The sequence below is a fragment of the Sus scrofa genome, chromosome 2, assembly GCF_000003025.6.
Source record: "Sus scrofa isolate TJ Tabasco breed Duroc chromosome 2, Sscrofa11.1, whole genome shotgun sequence".
Taxonomy (NCBI): Eukaryota; Metazoa; Chordata; class Mammalia; order Artiodactyla; family Suidae; genus Sus; species Sus scrofa.
The window spans coordinates 76362831-76383872 of record NC_010444.4 but is presented as its reverse complement, the minus strand read 5'-3'; the positions used below and the strand labels follow the sequence as shown (position 1 = coordinate 76383872).

At 54.7% G+C, this 21042-nt stretch overlaps 1 protein-coding gene across 8 annotated transcripts in view; it reads right to left on the bottom strand.

Moving 5' to 3' along the window:
• Window positions 1–21042, bottom strand: part of DOT1L (DOT1 like histone lysine methyltransferase) — a 62523-nt gene that overhangs the window by 18102 nt on the left and 23379 nt on the right. For 6 of the 8 annotated variants that reach the window (XR_002341703.1, XM_021084185.1, XM_021084187.1 and 3 more), the window contains 8 exons: window positions 18175–18249; window positions 15571–15634; window positions 14849–15077; window positions 13500–13594; window positions 13036–13098; window positions 6018–6073; window positions 4063–4142; window positions 447–515 (listed from right to left, as the gene is read on the bottom strand). Coding sequence is in view for 7 of the 8 variants with exons in the window: in XM_021084185.1 (XP_020939844.1) it covers window positions 447–515; window positions 4063–4142; window positions 6018–6073; window positions 13036–13098; window positions 13500–13594; window positions 14849–15077; window positions 15571–15634; window positions 18175–18249 (731 nt within the window). In the remaining variant the exon portion in view is untranslated. Of the gene's footprint in view, window positions 1–446; window positions 516–4062; window positions 4143–5998; window positions 6074–13035; window positions 13099–13499; window positions 13595–14848; window positions 15078–15570; window positions 15635–18174; window positions 18250–21042 lie in introns of all 8 variants that reach the window. The other 2 variants (XM_021084186.1, XM_021084190.1) reach the window with 2 other exon arrangements.

The following is a 21042-nucleotide window of genomic DNA, read 5'->3' as shown; positions in this document are numbered from 1 at the left end:
AGCGCTGTCCCATCTAAGGTGTGCAGCCAAGGATGAGGGTGACAAACCCACAGGGTGGGCATGAAGCACTCAGAGGGCGATTTAGAAACCACACAGATGCAAGGATACCCAGTGCCCAGAATCCAGCATCCATGGCCCAAAGGCAGAGGCTGTGCACACAGGGCCCAACTGTGGCCCTGTCAGCTATGCACCATCCCTCAGCCTCTGCTCAGCCTGTGGGTCTCACAGGGCATGGCTGCTCAAGGGCCATGGGGCCACATCAGAAGTCTGTGCTCATCACAACTGTGGGGCTCCTACACTGGTAGGGAGGGGCAGGGAGGCTGCTCCACTCCCCATAGTGCCCAGGATGCCCCCTTGTCACAGTGCAGGAGTGGTGAGGTTGCCTGAATGCAGTCAAACTGCTTAAATCGTACATGTCAATGATTCAACAATAGAGGAGCTCTTACCACTCAAGTTTCGACTGTTTATCCTGAAGTTGAGAGGTGCGAAGGGCTTTGAGGACACGATTCTGCCACCTGAAACACAGAGAGTGGTCACTGCCAGGCAGGGGACCATCAGGGACAAACAGCCTGATGAAGGGGAGAGCAGCAGCACAGCAGCTTCAGGACAGACAGGAGCTCTGACGCGGCAGCACAGGGGCTGTGGCCTGTCCTAATCTTAAGGTCAAAGCAAACCAAGCAGCATCGTCCAAGCCCCAACCCATCCCCTGAATCCTTTCCTGCAAGACGGGCTCTCGGGTGTAGCTGGCCGGGCACCCCCTGCGCCATCTCTGGCCTGTGCAGATGCCTCCACACTCCCAGTAGATCTGAACTGGAACTGGGCCCAGAGCCCACATGGACAGACACACATAAGCTATTGGCTCAGGCGGCAGTGGCCGCATGAAAACAGTTTTCTGGTTAAGTGCTCAGTCCTGTGTGCTCCGTCTCGGGAAGAGCATCTGGGCAGAATCACCGTGTGGTATCTTGTCCCAGCACAGAGCGCTGCATGCACTGTAACAGACACTGTCAGAGATACGCTGCTGCTCCCAAGACATCCCAATATAACAAACAGGGCCAAAGAGAAAAGTCAAAGAAAAGAAAACACATTTGTTACATATCAACTGTAGCAGTGGATCCAGCACTGCCACAGCAGCGGCTCAGGCCACTGCTGTGCTACAGGTTCAATCTCTGGCCCAGGAACATCCACATACCTCAGGTGCGGCCAAAAAAACCCCCAAAACTCTAACAGGGGAATTCCTGTTGTGGCTCAGAGGGTTAAGAACTGGACTAGTATCCATGAAGATGAGGTTTCGATCCCTGGCCTTGCTCAGTCGGTTGAGGATCTGGCATTGCTGTGAACTATGGAGTAGATCACAGATGGGGCTCAGATCCAGCATTGCTATAGCTGTAGTGTAGGCTGGCAGCTGCAGCTCTGATTTGATCCCTAGCCTGGGAACTTCCATACGCTGCAGGGTGGACCCTTAAAAAGAAAAACATCAAAAACTGGAGCATTCAGGATCTACACCCACACCCACAGGGCCCGAGGCAAAGGCAGCACCCCAGTTCAGCCTGGTCTCTGGAGCCCCCACCTTGAAGGAGGCTGTGACAGGCCCCTTGCTGCCTGGATGCCAGCTTAGGCAGCGGGCTGGCTGTGCCAGGAAACAAGTGAAAGAAAGCTCAGCAGCCCTGGGGTCCACCAGAGACACAGCCAGAGACCGAAGTGCTCTCAGGGGTGCTGGGCATCACAGAGTGCCCAAAGTGTGGACTGCAAAGAAACAGCCCAAGAGCCCAGAGGCTCTAATTAGGAATCTTCCCCCTTCAGGGCCTACAGGACCATGGGTACTCCAGGGGACTTCGATGGGCAAGTCACTGCAGGGTGACAGACCCCAAGGGACAGAAGGGGGTGGCAGGCAGTCTAGGCCCACCAGGTGTCCCAAGCCAGCCATGGGGTGAGTGCAGAATGGGCAATGTCCCATGAGACAATGAGCCCACATGCCCATGGGCATGTGCAAAAAGATGGAGGGGCCATGGCCCACAGCCCGAGTCCAGAGCATCAGAACAACAGAGCCCCAAGTGGTGCCCTCAGGCTGCTGGAGAGTGGGGGATGGTGCAAAGCTGGTGCCCTGGGCGTCACTGCTCCTCCCCTGGGGCGGGGGCAGGAGGGGGATACAGGGCTGGGGGCCCAGTGCTGGGAGAGGGGCACCTCATCAGGGCCACACAGCTCCACCCTACGATAGCCAGGGCCTGGGCCCCGAAGGGGAGCTGCTGACTGCAGAGCCTGCTGGGCTGTTGGCATGCAAGCTGCATATCCAACCTCACGCCAGGTCACAGCCCCCTGGTGCACCCGGGATACTGTCATGTCCTGCCAGGAGGACTCAAGGACCGGCACCCCGAGGGAGGTCAGAGCTCCAAGGAGAATATATCCTAGCTGGTGTGCACCTGGGCGCCAGGGGAAAGGAGCCTGTGGGCCACAGGTCTGAGTGCTTGAACCCACAGCAGTGGAGTCAGTTCTCGCTCCTGAAACAGAGAGGGCCCCAGACCTTGGCCTCCTGCACCCAGGAAGCCACCGACTTCCCTGCAGGGAGAAAAAAAGCAGCAAGGCCTCGGCTCTCCTCTCAGTGAGGCTATGAGAAGCAGGCGTGAGAGCAAAGGATGGGGAAGGCACACAGCTCTCCCTGGGGACAGACAATGCACAGGCTGGGAACCCTGCACTGCTTGTTGGGACCACTGACAGTGCTGTGACTAAATGATGTGGTCTGGAGAGAGGGGCTGGGGAGGCCGGGTGTCCTGTGCCCCCTTCCTGAACAGGCTGAACCTGCTCCCTTCTCGGTGTTAAGAGTCTCATGATCTGGGAGACCCAGCAGCAGTCACAAGAACATGAACTGTCGTTCAGACAAAACCAGCCAGCTCCTACCCGTTTAGAAGGCTCCTGACTGGGCATTACCTATTAGCCACTCCACCGACTGGGCATTACCTATTGCCACTCCACCCACACGAGGCCACCTCAGGCCCAGCAGAGGGACCCCTGACACCTGCTGCCTGTACCTGGGCAGGGCGCCGCTTCACTGTAGGCAGCCAAAAAAAGACCTCAGAGCAGCTCCCTATCCTGGTCCCTTCAGAGACCACCCACTTGGAGACAGCCCTTCTCAGCTTCACCTCTGGGCTGGGGTAGGAGATCAGAACACAAGACAGAAGCCCCCCACATTTCCGAGAAGTGAGCCAGGCAAGGATGGGGAGGTCGGGCGCCAGGAGCTCCATCCTGAACAACTGGTCTCAGCACCTTCCACCCAGCCTGTCCATGGATGGTCAAAACTTGAAGAACGGAACGCTTCCCCCAGAAGGTTCTGGCCAGATACCCAGAGAACTCACTCCATAAAACCACCAACATAATCCCAAATCTAAAAGCTATCACAAGCACAGGGAAAACATACCCTACCTAACTGTGAAACGGATTCTTAGGAAGATATTGTAATCCGAGAGTAAAAATTTGACTTTCAAGCTTCATGCTGTGACCTCACTGCAGCTGTGCTGCTGTCTGGGCAGCAATTCGGAGATTCAGACAAGCAGTGACCTCCCCTCCTGCACCCGGGTCTGGCCTGTGGGCAGCAGGCAAGGGAGAAGTGGGAGTCTGTAGGGGCAGGATGGTCCAAATACAGGAAAGGCCCAGCAAGCAAGCCAAAGGGGCTACCTGGGCCGTGCCCTCAGTGCCCCCTGCTGGGGCTGCCAGATCACACGGGACACCCAGTCAAATCAATTCCACACATATGATTAATTCTCTTTTAGGAGAAGCCAGGATGTATGTCCTTGTGCTAGGAAGTTACTTGCTGGCTACAGGCTGCCCACGGCCCGCCTGCTAATCTGGCCACTGGGCCGCTGCCAGCCCAGCTTGCCTGGGACGGGATCAGGTCTATTTCACTACTTTGGCTGAGCTGGGAGGTGCCCCACCCACAGCCTTTCCACTGGGCCCAAATGGAATGATACCAGTAAGGACCCCAAGCTCATGATCAGGGCCACACCTCATGGTTATGAGTAGGTCGGTCAAGCACACGCATGGCGGACAGGGTGAGGGAGGGGAGTACGTTACCTTCCTTCATGTTTGCAAACCGCTCCTTCAGCTGGTGATCCACCTCAGGACCAAAGGCAAAGTTATTCACAAATATAACACTGCAAAATAATATTCCAGTTGAGTGAAACGCAGGTTCTACTTGCACACGTGTACAGAGCTGCAGAGCCTATGCCTAGTGCCTCCACTGCAGCTCACTTGGGGCCACCCTGGCCCTGCTGCACTGCCTCCACTCGGGCTGGGGACGGGCTCCTGGGCCCACAGGTGGGACGGATGCTTAGAAAGGTCCAATGACAAGCAGACGTGGACACAAGCCCAGGGCAACCTGCCCCCCTGCCCCCTGCCCCCCATACACCCGAGGTTGGAACGTGGCCAGCACAAACATCACCTGGGCACACAGTTGTGAGGATACCTGGGCAGTAACGCAGCACAGGCCGGGCAAGCTGCACCCACCCAAAGGCCCAAGGGACCAGAGCGAAGTTCTCCCAGGGGAGGGCATGGCCCAGCCCTTCCCACTTCTCAAGGGTTCCTGGCACCAGCTGGCCTGAAGACATACACACCCCCCCACCCTGTCCCCACTCGCTCTGGCCCACGGAGAGGAACTCTCTGAATGGCTGGACTCAAGGAACAGCCATACCATTGGTACATTTGAAGACTCCCAGGGAAGGCAGACCGTTCTGATTAAAACAGCCTTGCCTAAGGCTGGGCCGCAGCAGCAGCACTGCAGACAAGGTTTCCTTCCTCATCTGTGTGTGGCAGAGAACAGTAAGCTGCCTACCAGCCCCGCGCTATGCGTTTTGAATCTTTGTACGAGGACAAGAAGACCAGGGTAGGGACAGACTGAGGAGTAGAGCAGCAGGAGAAACACTGAGGTGTAATGAAGGCTTTCTCCCTGCCGAATCACTCGAAAAGATGGAGGCGTCCCTGGGGCTGACAGGCCGGGGGGGTCCCACAGGGAGCAGGACTGGCCTGGCCAGGTCCTCACTTGAGGATAGAGCACTGGAAGGCTGGACGCCGGAGTCTCAAGGTGACTAAGTGGGGACAGGGTGTGAGTAGAAAAGCCCTGGGGTTGCTCTGGCGGGATTCCTCTGTGAGGAAATGAGGAGGCCCCAGAGCCAAGATGAAGGCCCCTGACGACAAAGGAGCTGGCAGCGAGGGGACACCCTGCACAGGAAGCAGGCGGGCACCAGGCAGGGGGGCTCTCAGGGAGCTCTTCCACCCTTGAACAGTACAATGCTCCAGATGCTGCCTGTCTGCACTCCCCACAGGAGGGGTCCCCATGGCACCTTTAGTCCAGCTTGGCCCAAGACAACCTCAACAGAGTCCCCAGACCCCTTGCCATGGGGACACCAACAGGGTCGGTGTGGTTCTCTCAGGAAAGGGGCTGTGCCTGGCTGGAGAGCACAAAAGGACAGGCTTTCTGAAAGGGGAATGCCTGTCTTCTACTTGTCCCAAGAATCAGATAGTGGAGGCCATGGGGCCAAGTGCGGCACACATGGGAGGAGCGGGGAGGAAGACTTCAGTTCACGGAGTGCTGAAAAAGTGTGACATGCCACCTCAAGGTCATTGAGGGAGGGCCAGGCCAACTCTGCTGATCTATACAAGCACCTGGCACTTCAGGGCACAGCCATCGCCAGATGCGAAAGCACAGCAGTCCTGTCTTGCTCTCCAGACCCAAGGCCAAGGAAAGACAAGGGAAGCTGATGAGGCAGAGCGGGGGAAAGGAGCGGCGGGCAGCAAGGATGCCTGTCAGGTCCCTGCACGAGGGGTACGGAAGCAGAGATGCTGGCACGCTCAGGCTTCTGCATGCCACAGTGCTGCTGGCTACTCCTGGGGAGCAGAGCCCAAGGGCCATGCTTGTCAGCCCCGCTCTGCTGGTGTGACCCCCAGGGTTCTAGGGAGCTAAGCTGCCCCTGCCACCCATCTCGACCCTGCCAGCTGGTCCCTGTGGCCTCACCTCTAGGCCCCGGCCGTACCTCGTGTTGGCAATCCGCTCCCTCCACTCCTCCGAGAGGAAATCTCCCCTTTCCAGCTGAAAGGAGAAAACAGGAATAGCCTATTACTCAGGGGTCATGCTCCCCTCTGTGCCCCACCCCACCTGCCCCCCCAAAAGAAATGGTATGAGCAGAGGCCCTGAAGTGAGAAGGACATGGCAGTGTGGGGCTCCCGGGAGGGGGTGCTGGGGAAGAACCGAGATCACATCTGCAGGCTAGCCACACAGGAGGTCCTGGCTCCCAGGGCACTGGGTAAAGTCCCCCTGCAATGTCCACACAAGGCCAACAGGGGGCACCCCAGGCAGCTGTTGGGGACAGAGTTGCAGCCCAGCACTGGCAGTGCAGTGCTGGCTGCTTGGGGGAAAGGGAAGCCACACCTTTGTTGTGGCTGCTGACCTGTCTGTCTGAGAGCAGGGCCATCCTCACCCCTTCAATACCTGCTCCCATCACTATTTTTGCTAGCAGACTAATCTCCTTGTGCCTCAAGGCCATAGTCTGTCCAAGAGAACAGGTCTCGTTAACCTAATTGTCCAGAGCTGTAACATTTAGTAAACGAAGAAATCTTGATTTTTTTGTTTGTTTGCTTTTTAGGGCCGCACCCGTGGCATATGGAGGTTCCCAGGCTAGGGGTCAAATCAGAGCTGCAGCTGCCGGCCTATGCCACAACCACAGCCACACCAGATCCTTAACCCACCGAGCGAGGCCAAGGATCGAAACTGCAATCTCATGGTTCCGAGTCGGATTCACTTCTGCTGCACCATGAGGGGAACTCTAAGAAATGTGGTTTTATAATGCTTTAGAAGAGACTATCATCGAACTCCTGGGTGCCCTCCCAGAAGAAGTGAAAACAGACCTCCATAGGAAAGCCTGTAATGTACCCCCTGGTCCACAGCAGCAAAAGGTGGGAACAATTCCCGTGTCCATCAGTGGATGAACCATGTGCTCCACACATGGGAACATCACTCAGCCATCAAAAGGAGACAAACACCGGCTACCACCTGGATGGACCCTGAGACACGATGCTCAGTGAGAGAAGCAGACACAGAAGGACACACAGTGTGGGATGCCATGGATGGGAAACGTCCAGAACAGGCATATCCAGACACAGAACGTCTCTGGGTGAGCGCTGGAGACAGCTTTTAACCTGCCCCCATCTGCACACCACCACTAGTGCTGCGAGGTGCCCGAGAGGCCCTCCTCTGTAAGATGGGGTGGCACTGCCCAGCAGGCCTCACCCGGGAGGAATGGCTACAGGTTGGTCACCCTCCAGAGCATAGGGAAACCACCCTATCCTAAGGTGTGCAGGAGCTGCCCTGGTCGGGGTCCATCCTGGGGTTCTTGGATCCTGCCCTCCTGGGCCTGCCATCGCTCCCTGTACATGGCCCAGCCAGGCTTGGGGTGCAGACCCAAGTCCCAAATCCTTAAGGCGCTGCACGGGGAAAAGCTTGCACTGCAGGCCTGAGGCTGCATCCCTGGAAGGCCCCTGGGCGTCTGGCAAACATAGGCTCCTGCTGTCCTCTCAGTATCTGGGGTCTCTTCATGACCAGCCCCAGTGAGAACCCGGGCTGGGTTCTGTGAGCCCCCTGGGGGCTGCACCTCTGCTGTGGTGTCACGTTTGAGGGAGATTAGGCGCACCCGTGGACTCTGAAAGCTGTGTCTGGTGCCGTGGACCCACCCCATGCCTCCTCCCTCTGCTGATTCTGCTGTCCTGTCCCTGCTGCGTCCTGGGCCTGTCAGGCTCTTCCCCTGGGACTTCTCTCTCCAGGGTCTCTGGATCCTCCCCTCCTGGGCCTGCTATTGCTCCCCATTCAAGCCACACCATGTCAAGCCACAGAGCTACTGTTCAGCAAGGCAAGAACACAGCCACTGTCCCATCCTCACCTGCCAGCCCTGTACTGGCTGATGATGGTGACTGGCTGAGATGGCTCCGAGTCACTGAGGCCAAAGTGCCCGAGTCAGCAGCAGCAGAAAAATGTGCATGGCTTTCCTATAACCCTCAGCAGGGGCTCGTGACCGACCTCAAGGTAACCAAGACCCCCAGCTAAGGAGGAATGCTATGGGAGCACAGACAAGGAGCGCCCCCAGCCTGCACAGGCAAGAGGGCTGCTATCTGCATGGCCGTCCTTGCCACGGGGAGACACAAGCAGGACAGGGACATCCCCACCCAGGACATTCAGCATCACCACAGACGTCCTCCTGAGCCACCACCCACCACTGTACGGAACACATACTCCAATCTCAAGGGAAAGAGCATGGCCTCCAGGAAGCACCCATTCCTACAGGGAGACCAGGGTGGCTTACCCCAGAGACGGGGGGGCCAGAGCTGCTGACGGGTGGCCCTGGGCTGTAACTGTGCTACTGACCCAGGAGCAGCTCAGGGACACAGACACAGTGCAGTACCAGACCACCCGACCATGGACGAGCCTCCTGGGAGGGGCAGCCTCACCCAGAGGGAGCCCACGCCACCCCCTGGCCAGATGCCTGGCCGGGGCCCTTCCCCTGAGGCATTTCCTGGACACAGGCACCTGCTGTTGTGCCAGGGTCACCACCAAGTGCCAGCAGCACATGGTTACCCGGGTATTTCCAGCCAGAGGGGGTGCCCCGAGGTGTGACAGATGCCGGCAGAAGCCAGCGTAGGGAGGGGACAAGCTCTGATACTGGGAAAAGCATGCTGGGCTATTCTTAGGCTCCATTGGCCTCGTTCCCTTTTCAGTTACTCAGTGACGGAGACAGGACTCCGCCTGCCAGCCCAGGCGCCTGATCCAAGCCACACAGAGCCGCAGGGAGGGCCCTCCAGACCCAGCACACAAGCTCCTGCCAAATCTGAGTGTTCGGCAGGGACTGTCACTATGCCCGCCTGGAGCAGGGCCGCCTGGAGCCAGCTGCTCCAGACATGGCCACCAAGGCCGCAACCAAGTGTCCTCTGAGCTGAGCTCTGCTCCAGCCACTTTGTAGGGGCCACGGTGCAGCTGATGAGCAAGGTTTCCATGCAGGGAGCCCTGCCAGTGCTCCAACTGATGTGCCACTGACCCCTGGAGACACCACCGGGCCAGGCGTTGCTGCCTGGCAGTGCCAAGGGGAGGAAGAAGTGAGAGGCAACCTTCCAGGGCAAGCAGCCACCTCTCCCTCCAGCCATGGGGTAGGCACCAGCAGCCGAAAACACACTCCAAGGAAAGTGGCAGAGGCTGCAGCAGGTGGACGGGGGCATCCCTGGGGCCTGCACCAACGCAGACTTTGCAATACATGCTCGAACCCTTGGCCCTCTCACCAGAGGCAGGGGTACTTTCTCAATGTAAAAGCCCATGTCTGGAATTCCCATTGTGGCTCAGCAGTAATGAACCTGACTAGTATCCATGAGGACAAGAGTTTGATCTCTGGCCTCGCTCAGTGGGTTAAGGACCCAGGGTTGCCACAAGCTGTGGCAAAGGTCACAGATGCAACTTGGATCTGGCATTGCTGTGGCTGTGGTGTAGGCTGGCAGCTGCAGCTCCAATTTGACCCCTAGCCTGGGAACTTTCATATGCCACAGGTGTGACACTAAAAAGGAAAAAAGAAAAAAAAAAAAAAAAGCCTATGTCTTAGGTCATGAGGTCTCAGGAATATGGTATGCTGCCCAGGAACTCTCAGCAGCATACTGGTGGATCTGGTGCAAGAAGGAAGGTTCCTGGAAACAAACCAATGGGACTGACTGCCCTCAGCCTGAACAAGGAATGCCAGAGGTCTTCAGATGTGGGAGGGACATGTGGGGGCCAGAGGATACACCCCTTCACTTTCCATGGAGGGTAGAGAATCTTCAAGAAATTCCACGAGCAGCAAGGAAGGGGTTCTGGGTTTGTGCTGTGGATGTGCAAGTCCTGCTGCAAAAAAAGCAGAGGAGAAGTTATGCACCAGCACCACCCTGGCACAAGATCGAGACATCGAAAGAAAGGAAAACCAAAAACTGGTCCCCTCAGGGGTGCAAATCCCCTCGACAAAATAGGATCAAACCCCAAACTCGACAATGCATGAAGGAACTATATACCATAGGACTAAGTAGGATTGATCCCAGAAGCAGAGGGCTGGCTCAACCTCCGTGCTCCTCACATCAAAAGGCCAAAGAATAAAATTGCACCATCATGTTGACAAATACACAAACAGCATGAACACAAGATAAAAATTTCCAGAAAAACAAGAATAGAGAAGCACTCTGTCAATGTGAAAGAGAACATCCACAAAAATACCCAAAGCTAACATCACATTCATGGCAAGAAACTCTAGGCCTTGCCCTCTTGCCACGCTTGTCCACACTCCAGCTAACACAGTAAGACAAGAAAGGAAAGGGTGGAGAATGGGAAGACATGTTCAAAGGCAACAGGATCAGAGTTTCTGATGTGGCTCAGGAGGCTAAGAACCTGACTAGAATCCATTAGGATGTGGGTTCAATCCATGGCCTCTCTCAGTGGCTAAGGATCCGGTATTAGCACAAGCTGCAGCATAGGTCACAGATGTGGCTTGGATCCTGCATTGCTGTGGCTATGCTAAAGGCCAGCAGCTACAGCTCTGATTCAACCCCTAGCCTAGGAACTTCCATATGTCACAGGTGTGGCCATAAAAAGGGAAAGAAAGAAAGAAAAAGAAAGAAAGGGAGGGAGAGAGAAAGAAAGAAAGGGTGAGTGACAGGATTGTCTATGAAGAGAATCCAAAGAATCAACAACAACAACAAAAAAACCCCTGGAACTAATATAACAACTATAGCAAGGTTGCAGGATAAAGGTATCACTGTAAGTTACTATACCGGATACAGAGGTCAACTGCTTTCCTACAAATCAGCAATAAACAAGTGGAATTTGACATTAAGAAGATAATACCATTTTTATCAGCACCAAAAAAAAAAAAAAAAAAAAAGAAAGAAAGAAAGAAAGAAAGAAATAGGTACAAAATATGTAGAAAACATACATAAGGAAAACTACAAAACTCAGACGAATGAAATCAAAGAAGAACTAGACAAATGGGAGTGTCCTGATGGTCTAGTGATTAAGAATTTGGGGTTGGAGTTCCCGTTGTGGCGCAGCGGAGGCAAATCCAACTAGGAACCATGAGGTTCTGGGTTCGATCCCTGGCTTCACTCAGTGGGTTAGGCATCCAGCATTGTTGTGAGCTGTGGTGTAGGTCACAGATGTGGCTCAGATCCTGCATTGCTGTGGCTGTGGCGCAGACCAGCAGCTGCAGCTTTGATTAGACCCCTAGCCTGGGAACCTCCATATGCTGCAGCTTTGGCCCTTAAAAAAAAAAAAAAAAGAATTTGGGTTGTTACTACTGTGAGGCCAGTTCAATCCCTGGCCTGGCAGCTTCTATATACTGTGGCAAGGCAAAAAAAAAAAAAAAAAAAAAAAAAGTATATATATACACACAGACACATGCAAACACGGAAAAGAACTAAATCAATGGACAGTTATTCCATGTTCATGAAGAGGAAGACTCAACACTGTTGAGAGGTCAGCCCCTCCCAGTTGGACAAACAGAGCCAATGCAAACCCAACTGAAATCCCAGCAAGGCAGTTTATGGGCAATGACAGACTGATGCTGAAGGTTAGCGGAGGGGCAGATGTCCTGGTGTGGCCAGTGCATCACCGTCACTGCAGGGAAGAATGAAGCTGGAGGCTTGAGGCTCCACCATCAGGGTAGGATGCGGCTGGCAGGGCACAGCACCCACCCAAATGCAGCACTGGCCTCTGACCAAGGAGGCCAGTGGAGAAAGGCAGTCTTTGCAGCAGGCGGGTAAGGGACAAGTGACATCCACACACGGATGGATGACTTTAGACCCAGACCTCAAACCTTCACAAGAATTAATTCAAACCAGGCCACCGACCTGAACGTAAAAATGCAAAACCGGGCAACTCCTACAAAAAAAATTTTTAAGAGCAATCTAGGTGAGCTTAGGCTACTTTTTTTTTTGGTCCCCGCCTATAGCATATGAAAGTTCCTGGGCCAGGGACTGAATCAGTCCCACGGCAGTGACAACCCTGAGTCCTTAACTGCTAGGCCACCAGGAAACTCCAGGCTTGACTTTTATACAACACCAAAAAAAAAACAAAAAAAAAACACACAGTCCACCAGAGGAGAAACGGTGAAGCTGTTCTAAGAATATGGAACCTCCTGTTCCTGCCACCCCATCCATCTGATTTGTTTGATTTTCCTAAGGCAACAAGGAACCCTGAATGGCCCACAGCCACTGTTGCACAGGATGGCAGAGAGGGAGAGAAGTGTTGTAGGGAAGCTTCCAGAGGGAGGGGGCAGCAATGGGACAGCTGGGTCTCACAACCTGGGGGATGTGGCGTGAGAAGAGAGGGCATGTTAAAGGTCCGTTTCGGACCTCCGCCCACGATGCCCCAGTGGTGACCAAGGGGATGACTGCACGGCAGTCCACAGGCCACAGAAACCCTGGGAGAGAGACTGATGGAGCCTTGAGCACAGAGTCACATGGGAGCTGTGATGCAGATGTGGATGCCCTGGGCAGGGGAGCAGAGTGAGAAGGCCGGAGCATCAGGGGTCCAGACATGAGCCCCGAGGAGCTTGGGTGTCCAAAGGCCAGGCTGAGCGATGGAGAGTGAGGGGAAAAGGAGCAGAGAGGCAGCAGCATAAGGAGGGCCCCATGCTGCCAGGAGGGCAGCAGGAGAAACATGTCACTCAGTGGCCCTCAGCCAGGGCAGATGCTGCTTCACCCACACCCCACGGCCCACAAGCTGGAGCTCCCAAGGCCTTGTGAGGTGCGGGGAACACAGGATGGGCGGGGCCATGAGCACAGGAAGAGGGCAGGAGCTGGATGCCCTGCAAAGGGCCCCCAGAGAAAGGACGCCAAGTCTGGCTGAGAAAGTGTACAGAGAGCTGGGAAGGGACAGGGGGAGCTCCGGGTGGCACGAGGAGAGTGGTGGCGGGTCAGGGGAAGGCACAGAGGACTGGCGGGGCTGTGCCATTAGCCATGGGGGCATGGGGGCAAGGGGGCACGGAGCGATGCACTCACTGTGTATTCTGCATGCTTTTTTCCATACCATTTCATCCACTTCCTGAACTCTCGGTCCATGGTCTGCCAGGGAAGAAAACCAGACAGTCACAACCTTGGGCAACCAGGAAGGTGCCTGTGGCTCCCTGTGTTCCCTCCCTGACTGCCCCCACCGTGCTCAGGGTGCTCTTGAAGCAGCAGCCTCACGTGACCCCAGGGTTCCTGGGACCCAGTGTGTTTCTGTGGGGTAATGCACTTGGACTCATGCCCTCCTCAGACCCTGCACCCCCTAGGCAGATGCTGGCCCCCAAATGGAGCCAGCTGACCTGGTGGTATGCGGGGGTAATGGCTGGAGCCTTTGGTGGGGCAGCAAGGGGACACAACCAGGTCTTCTGGACACAGGCAAGGGGGGAGCCGCTCTCCCCCTGAGCCCCGCAGGTCACAGGACACAGATGCAACCACACCCGAGTGCCAGAACGGCTCACCTCCGCGTACTTGGCTGGGATGTCGGCTTTCTCGACACCATAGTGATGTTTGCAGTTGGTGGCTGCGGCGACCTGCAGCACGACCTGGCCCACTCCTAAGAGAGAGGAAGGCAAGTGTCAGTCGTGTACTGTGACAGGTGTGGAGGAGAGGCCACACCCAAGCTGCCTGGAGGTGGCTGCAAGGTCACCAGACATAGGACGCCTCTCAGCTGGGAGCCCAAGGGTCACAGAATATGTCCATGTGCCCAGGCTGTGGCTGAGCCCTCAATAGGGATCGAACCTGCAATCTCATGGTTCCTAGTTGGATTCATTTCCACTGCACCATGATGGGAACTCCCCACGACCTATATACGCTTTTTAAAAACGGCTTAAAGAAAGGAGTTCCCTTTGTGGCTCAGTGATTAATGAATCTGACTGGGAACCATGAGGTTGCGGGTTCGATCCCTGGCCTTACTCAGTGGGTTGAGGATCTGGCATTGCCATGTGCTGTGATGTGGGTTGCAGACGCGGCTCAGATCTGGTGTTGCTGTGGCTGTAGTGTAGGCCAGCAACAACAGCTCCGATTGGATCCCTAGCCTGGGAACCTCCACATGCCACGGGTATGGCCTTGGAAAAGACAAAAAAGACCAAACCAAATCAAACCAAACAAAAAAAGCCAGCTTAAATCAATGAAGACACTGCCAAAGAAGCCACCTTTGACCCCATATGCAGAGGGCCCAGGCTGAGCGTCAAGGCCGTGCCTGTGTGAGATGGGACTTTCAAGTCTGTAAGGTTCTCTCATGGAACACAAGGTCACAGTGGGGTGTCAGTGATGCCCCCAAGGGCTGTGCTTGGGGTTCCTAATGAAGCAGTCTCAAGACATGCCAGACAGCCCACTCTCAGCCCTGTCACTTTCACAGGTCCCAGCAGGACTCACACATGGAGGGAACCATGGTGCACCTGCCCGGCCCTAGTGTCAGCTAAGGGCAGGCCCCTGAACCCCTACTCTGTGCAGGAGAATGTCCCGTGAGCAAACAGGGGCAAGGGAGTACCAGCAAGATGTGGGGCTGGTCTGCAGTGGTCCCTGGGGCCACCTATGGGCCCAGAAGGGGTGCGGCAAGGCGGGGGGAGTCGGGGGGGGGGGCAAAGAGGCTGGGCAGCTCCTCTTGTGGCAGGGGAGGCAGGCCCGTGGCTCAGCGCTGGTGGCAGGTACTGGGAATGAGCTCCAGGTGGAGCCCATGGCACCCCTGATGGCCAGCTAAGCAGGACAGAAGAGGCAGGTTTCAGGCATAGGCAAGATGGGCGGGGAAAGGAGCAGGGCTGACAGGAGGTCTGGGGGCACCTGCCCAGTGCACAGGCTCCACACTCACCGCTGCCCAGGTCCACAAACAGGTCATCCTCGGTCATCTTGATTTCATCGATCATCTGGGCGACCAGGTCGAAGGAGGTCTCCCCATACACCTCCGGGGAGAAGGGCTCATAGTTGTTAAGCTTCTCGGGGTCAGTCACCGAGTGGTTGTAGACCTGCTGCAGGATGTGGCGCAGGAGTCCAGTGGATGGCCGCGTGTTCAGCTTCATGGGCTGCGTGGTGCCCTTCCACTGCAACACAGGAGGTGCAAGACAGTCCACCTGGGGCCCTCACCCCATTGCTGCCCGCCCAAAGCAGTGACCATGTGCATGTGTGCAAGTGTGTGTGGACCTGTAAGCATGCACACATGCGTGGTGTGGGCAGGGTGGGTGTGCCCCCATGGGACAGGGAGGTGCGAGCTCTGGCACAGCTTTCTCAGCTGGGCATCCTGGCGGGCACTCTTGTTACAGGCACCTGCAGTGCTGGGGAAAGGACAGGAGGGGCGCTGGGAAGGCCCAAAGGGACCACTTTGGAGGTAAAGCAGGCCAGCTCATTCAGCAGGGGTCCTCACCCCTCCCCACACACACTCCAGTGCCCTGGGGGCACTATGGGCCTATGCTCCCAGGTGGTCAGGGTCCAGGACCATTGCTAAACCACCCGGGTGACATGACGGGCAATGGTATCCTGAACTACAGTGCAGGGATCCCATACGAGACAGCCTCGGGGAGGGCAAAGGCCACCTACCAGCTGGTGGATGCTGTCGATGGCCCGGTTGTACTTGTCACAGAGCCTCTGCATGCTTTCAAAGCTGAAAAAGGCAGGGGAAAGGTGGTGGTTACCACCAAGCTCTGAACCAGCCACAGGCCTGGCAGGAGGGTCTGCAGGAGGACAAGGTGTGGGGCACAGGCCACAGGGGCTCTGTGCAGCCTTGAGAGCATCTCAGAGGGTCAGGCTTTGCACAGCCCTTCACAAACTCCCATGGGTGGGGGCATAGCCAGGGCGCCAAGGGTCACCCGCAGGCACAAAGGCTCCTGGCTCCACTGAACAGGCAGAAGGGGACGATGGCCGACACCCTGACTCTGCAGAAAGGGGGTGAGCACCTCCCACTTCATGCTGGCATCACTTCTGTTTACTGAGACTTTCTAAGTTTCTGGCACTTTCAGACAGAAGTAGCACATGTTAGGTATGGAATGAGGGAGTTGTCAGGAGCATTTAATGAGACTGGGTTCTCCCAAACACCAATGGAGCAGGTATTCCGTGTAATCCCCTAACCCAGAGGGCCCCAGAGAGCGACATCTGGGGCACTTGTGGTCGTCACGATGCACTGAGTGGTAGGAGGGTGAGGCTGCTCCAACCACCTTGCCCAGGATGGCCCTGCATCAGGTGCTGTGCTGCATGGAAGAGGCTGTCACTCAGGGTGGTGGTGGGGGATGCTGTCCAAGGCCACGGACACAGAGCAGCCAGATGGCAGCCTCCCAGTGAAACACTAGGAGCCTGGGGATGCTGACAAGAAATGGAATCTCCTGTACGTGGTGACACGGGGAGCACCCAACCTGATGCCCCTCCCCACCTTCATCTTTGCGACCCCCACCCCTTCATCTTGGCCTGGATGGACTCTGACAATTTAAGTGCGTGTTCCTTTGCAACATGCAACACTGGGACCCATACCCACACGGCCAGTCCAGTTTCCTAGGACGGCAGCTGCAGCTGAAAAACAAAGGAATGGGAGAGCAGGAAAGAGCAGGCCTGGTCAGAGCCTAGGAATCCTCACAAAGACAGATGCCAGGCAGACACGCGCAGCCCGACCAGCTCAGAGGAGGCAGACACCATGAACTGGAAACCCAGGTTCGAGGGGCACTGACCATGTGCACAGGAGGAGATGGTGAGGAGGCAGCAGGGTCCAGCCCACGGCCACCGCTGAGCCAGGCCAGGCAGGATCCCAAGGAGTACAGCCGGCTGTCAGCGGCCAGGCGGGGGGGTCCCCACCTCCCCAGCCCAGGGTCTGCGAGTGACACTCCCAGCTGCCCTCTCTGCAAAGCATAAGGATGGACTCAGTGATGGAGCCCAGAGCCCCAGCTCCAGTGTCCTGCAGTCCTCAGGGAGAACACAATGTGCTACCGCCCATCTCCCTCAAACCTTATAGCTAGGCCCCCAAAACTTCTGACACACCTGGAAGGGACATTTTCCTGGGAGGATGAGCAAATGTGAAGCTCAGAGGAACCTGGGCATCCTGGCCCCAATGGGGTCTACCTGACCAGCTGAGCTCGGCTCTTTAGTCTGGCCCTGCATCACGGACCTTGCTCTGATGCAGGGGTCCCTTGGGTGGACACCATCAGACCACCCCTGCCCTCCCCAAGCCCCGCGTCCTTCCAGTCCTTCCTCAGCTGACTGAGCACAGAGGGAACAACATTAAACAACCACCTGCAAGCAAAAGTGCCTTTAAAGACCCTGGCTGCTTTCGCCCGAGCACACAGCACTCAACCATCAGGAGGCAGGAGGTGCACTGCACTGAGCAAGAGACTGACAAGCAATGTCAGCACCCACAGAGCCCTGAGGCTGGAGGCAGGCATCCTCAGTAGGCGTCAGAGCCACAGATGCACCTGGCCCTGAGCCTGTTCACACTTACTCTGGTCCACAGGATGGATGGGGAGGGGAGGCGAGGAGAACAGGACCAGGGGACCTGGCAAATGCTCCACAAGCAGAAGTGAGACCAAGGGAGCAGGCCTGGCTTCGGAGTCTGTGCAGGGCCCGAGGGTGCCTCAGGCAGCTACCTAAGCCCACAGCCTGCCTGCAACTGTAAGCCTGCCAAGGGCTAAAATAGGCGGGAGCTGGAATGTCATCCTTCTTTCTCAAAGAAAAACAAAAAAATTCCAGGCAGGCATTCCAGTCACGCCTCACCCTTCCCCACCCACAGGACTTTCAGCAGAGATCCAGGATGCGCCTGCAGGAAATGGCCAGAAGTGGCCAAACCCAAGTGAGACCCAGACTAGAGCTGGGCAGGACCAAGACTCACAGGCTGGGCCAGGGGGGCGGTGCTCCCCGGCAGGAATGCTGGGTGTTGGCAGCTGCCGGCTATGAAAACAGTGACTCCTAACTCGGGGTAATTTCACACATACCAATCCCAGTTTCGGCAGTGTGCTCTTTCCAATTATGTCCTCACTCTGACAGCCTCTGCCAATATTTGATAAACATTTCCTACTAAAATAACTCCACACAGGCCACAGCCAACTCTAAAAGGAAATTTCCCATCAGGCTGCACCATCGAAGAAGATCTAATTATAGGCTGTGTCCCCACATGTGCTGAGCTTGTCCCCAGTACAGAAGCAGATCAGGCAGAACCCTGCTTACCTTTTGGTATCGTAGTCGATTAAAACATAATTCTCCATAGCAAGCTTGAGATCTGGGATTTCTTCACAGACCCATCTGAAATACAAAGAAAATTACTATTAGTGCTCTATTTTTGTTTATTCTTAACACTGTTCTTAAACACAATTTACACCCAAAATATAAAAACAAAACATCCTCATCACTTAGCTCCAAATGTGAAAGAGAGAGGGGAAGCGTTACTTTGAAACAAGTGCTGTAAAGTTTCTGATGCTGGAGTTCCCACTGTGGCTCAGCAGTAATGAACTTGACCAGTAACCACAAGGTTGGAGGTTTGGTGCCTGGCCTTGCTCAGTGGGTTGAGGATCCGGCGTTGCTGTGAGCTGCGGTGTAGGTCATAGACGTGGCTCAGATCCTGCATTGCTGCTGTGGCAATGTGAGCCGTACTTTCTAGCCTGGAAACTTCCACATGCTGCAGGTGCGGCCCTTAAAAAAAAAGTTTCCAATGCTGTTATGAATTACACAAGTTTTATGAAGCTTCAAGTTCAAACAATGTTGGCTATTAGGAGTTAAATGAACTTACGTATTACAGGGTCTAGGAAACCAATGAGCTCAAATCAGAGAGTTTGAGAAACAACACACTGACCAGAAACCAAAAGTGAACTACTATTTGAAGAATTAAGAATTAACTAATCCTGTGACAGACAATGGGGCTTCAACAAACACGCTGCAAGGAGAAAAAAAAAAAAAAGACGGAGGAGGAATCTGAAGATTATAAGACAAAAAACTGTGTCCACCAATCCCAAGGTGTAACCATGACTGGATGCCCATACAATCTTGAGAAAAATCGTGAAAGAGGAATCATCACTCACGGAGAATAAAAGGAAAATAAGGGATACTGTGTAAAAAAAAAAAAAAAAAAGAACAAACTCCCTGAAAGACACATTACCAAAATTGACACCAGAAGAAACAGATATCTGATTAGTCCTATACCTATTACAGAATTTGGCTTCCTAACCAAATGCCCTCCACAAGGACTTTAAGCCCAGATGGCTTTACTGGTGAATTCTTTTTTGGCCACACCCACAGCAGGCAGAAGTTCTCAGGCCAGGGACTGAACCTGTGTCACAGCAGGGACAACACTAGACCCTTAACCCCCTGAGCCACCAGGGAACTCCCTTCACTGGTAAATTTTATCAATCAGTGGAGAAGAGATAACACTAATCCTTTTCAACTTTATGAGGCCAATGTTACTGTGGTACCAAAATCAGAGGAAGATAAGACTCATAAAGTCATTACAACGACGGAAATCTAGAGACAGGTATCCCTCAGAAACACAAATACTAAAATCCTTTAGATATATTAGAAACATTAGTAAATCCATTAGAAATATTAGTGACTTATTAGTAAACATCTTACTCGAGTGGAGTTTATCCTAGGAATGAAAGCAGCCTTCTGTTGGGTGAGGCAGTGTCACTTGATGACATGGGGACCTGGGGACAAAGAGGGCAGCAGAGTGCCACCTCCTCCTTCCTCTCTGTGCCCGCTCCCTGCACAGCCCAGGCAGCAGCAGGCAGAGCAGAGGGAGGAAAGCTTGCTGCTGAGGCAGTAGCTCAGCCACTGAGCCCAGGCCTTTCATCAAGTGGAGGGCGGCTCCTGACACTTCTAGTTTCCTGAGAGTTTATCATGAATAGGAGTTGAATCTTGTCACATGCACTTTCTACATCTGTGGAGACTATCGACTGTATGATTTTTTTTCCTCCTTTATTTCTTAGTGAGGTGAATTACTATGATTAGTTGTAGAATGTAGAAAGCAGAGGGCAGCTTTCCCCCTTCTGCCCACCCCTGCCCTGCCAAAAACATGCACTGGCCTAGCCACTGATCGGCTGGCATTTCCACCTCAGGGGTCTGGCTCCCCTCCCTTCGGGAACTCCCAAACTCACAGTCACAGTGCCTACCTCCCATCACCCCCTTTGCTCCCTCAGACCCCTGTTGTCACTGTCCCCATGATGCAGCAGAGTGAGGCTTTACTGCTGCTGATCACTTCTCCTGGTGAAGTCTCTGTCTAGCACACATGCTTTCTGCCAGGAGGCCCGGTGGCCCACACCAAAGTGGCTGTGTGAGCCCTGGCAGGCCAAGGTTGGGACGGGAAGGGGCCTTCGGCATTCTATCACAGGTCCTGTATAGCACCGCACATGGAAAATGAACAGACAGCAATGAAGACCGGGAAGGAAGAAGCAAAACTGTCTCTACGCACAGACACATGATTCAACACACAGACTGTCCTAAGGAATTTACAGAAAAGCTACCAGAACTCATGTGGACTTTAGCAAGGTCACAGGACACGAGGTCAACTGTGTTTATAAATACCAGCAACAAAGACTTTTAAAAAAAGAAAAATGTTGGAGTTCCCTGGTTGCCTGGTTGTTAAGGATCTGGTGTTGTCACTGCTGCGGTGTGGGTTCGATTCCTGGCTGGGAAACTTCCACATGCCACAGGCATGGCCAAACAAAGAAGGAAGGAAGGAAAGGAAGGGAAGGAAGGAAGGAAAATGTTATGTTACTGAAAATAACATTAAAACATAAATCTGGAGTTCCCGTCGTGGCGCAGTGGTTAACGAATCCGACTAGGAACCATGAGGTTGCGGGTGCGGTCCCTGCCCTTGCTCAGTGGGTTAATGATCCAGCGTTGCCGTGAGCTGTGGTGTAGGTTGCAGACGCGGCTCGGATCCTGCGTTGCTGTGGCTCTGGCGTAGGCCGGTGGCTACAGCTCCGATTTGACCCCTAGCCTGGGAACCTCCATATGCCACAGGAGCGGGCCAAGAAATAGCAACAACAACAACAACAACAACAACAACAAAAAAAGACAAAAAAAAAACCAAAACCATAAATC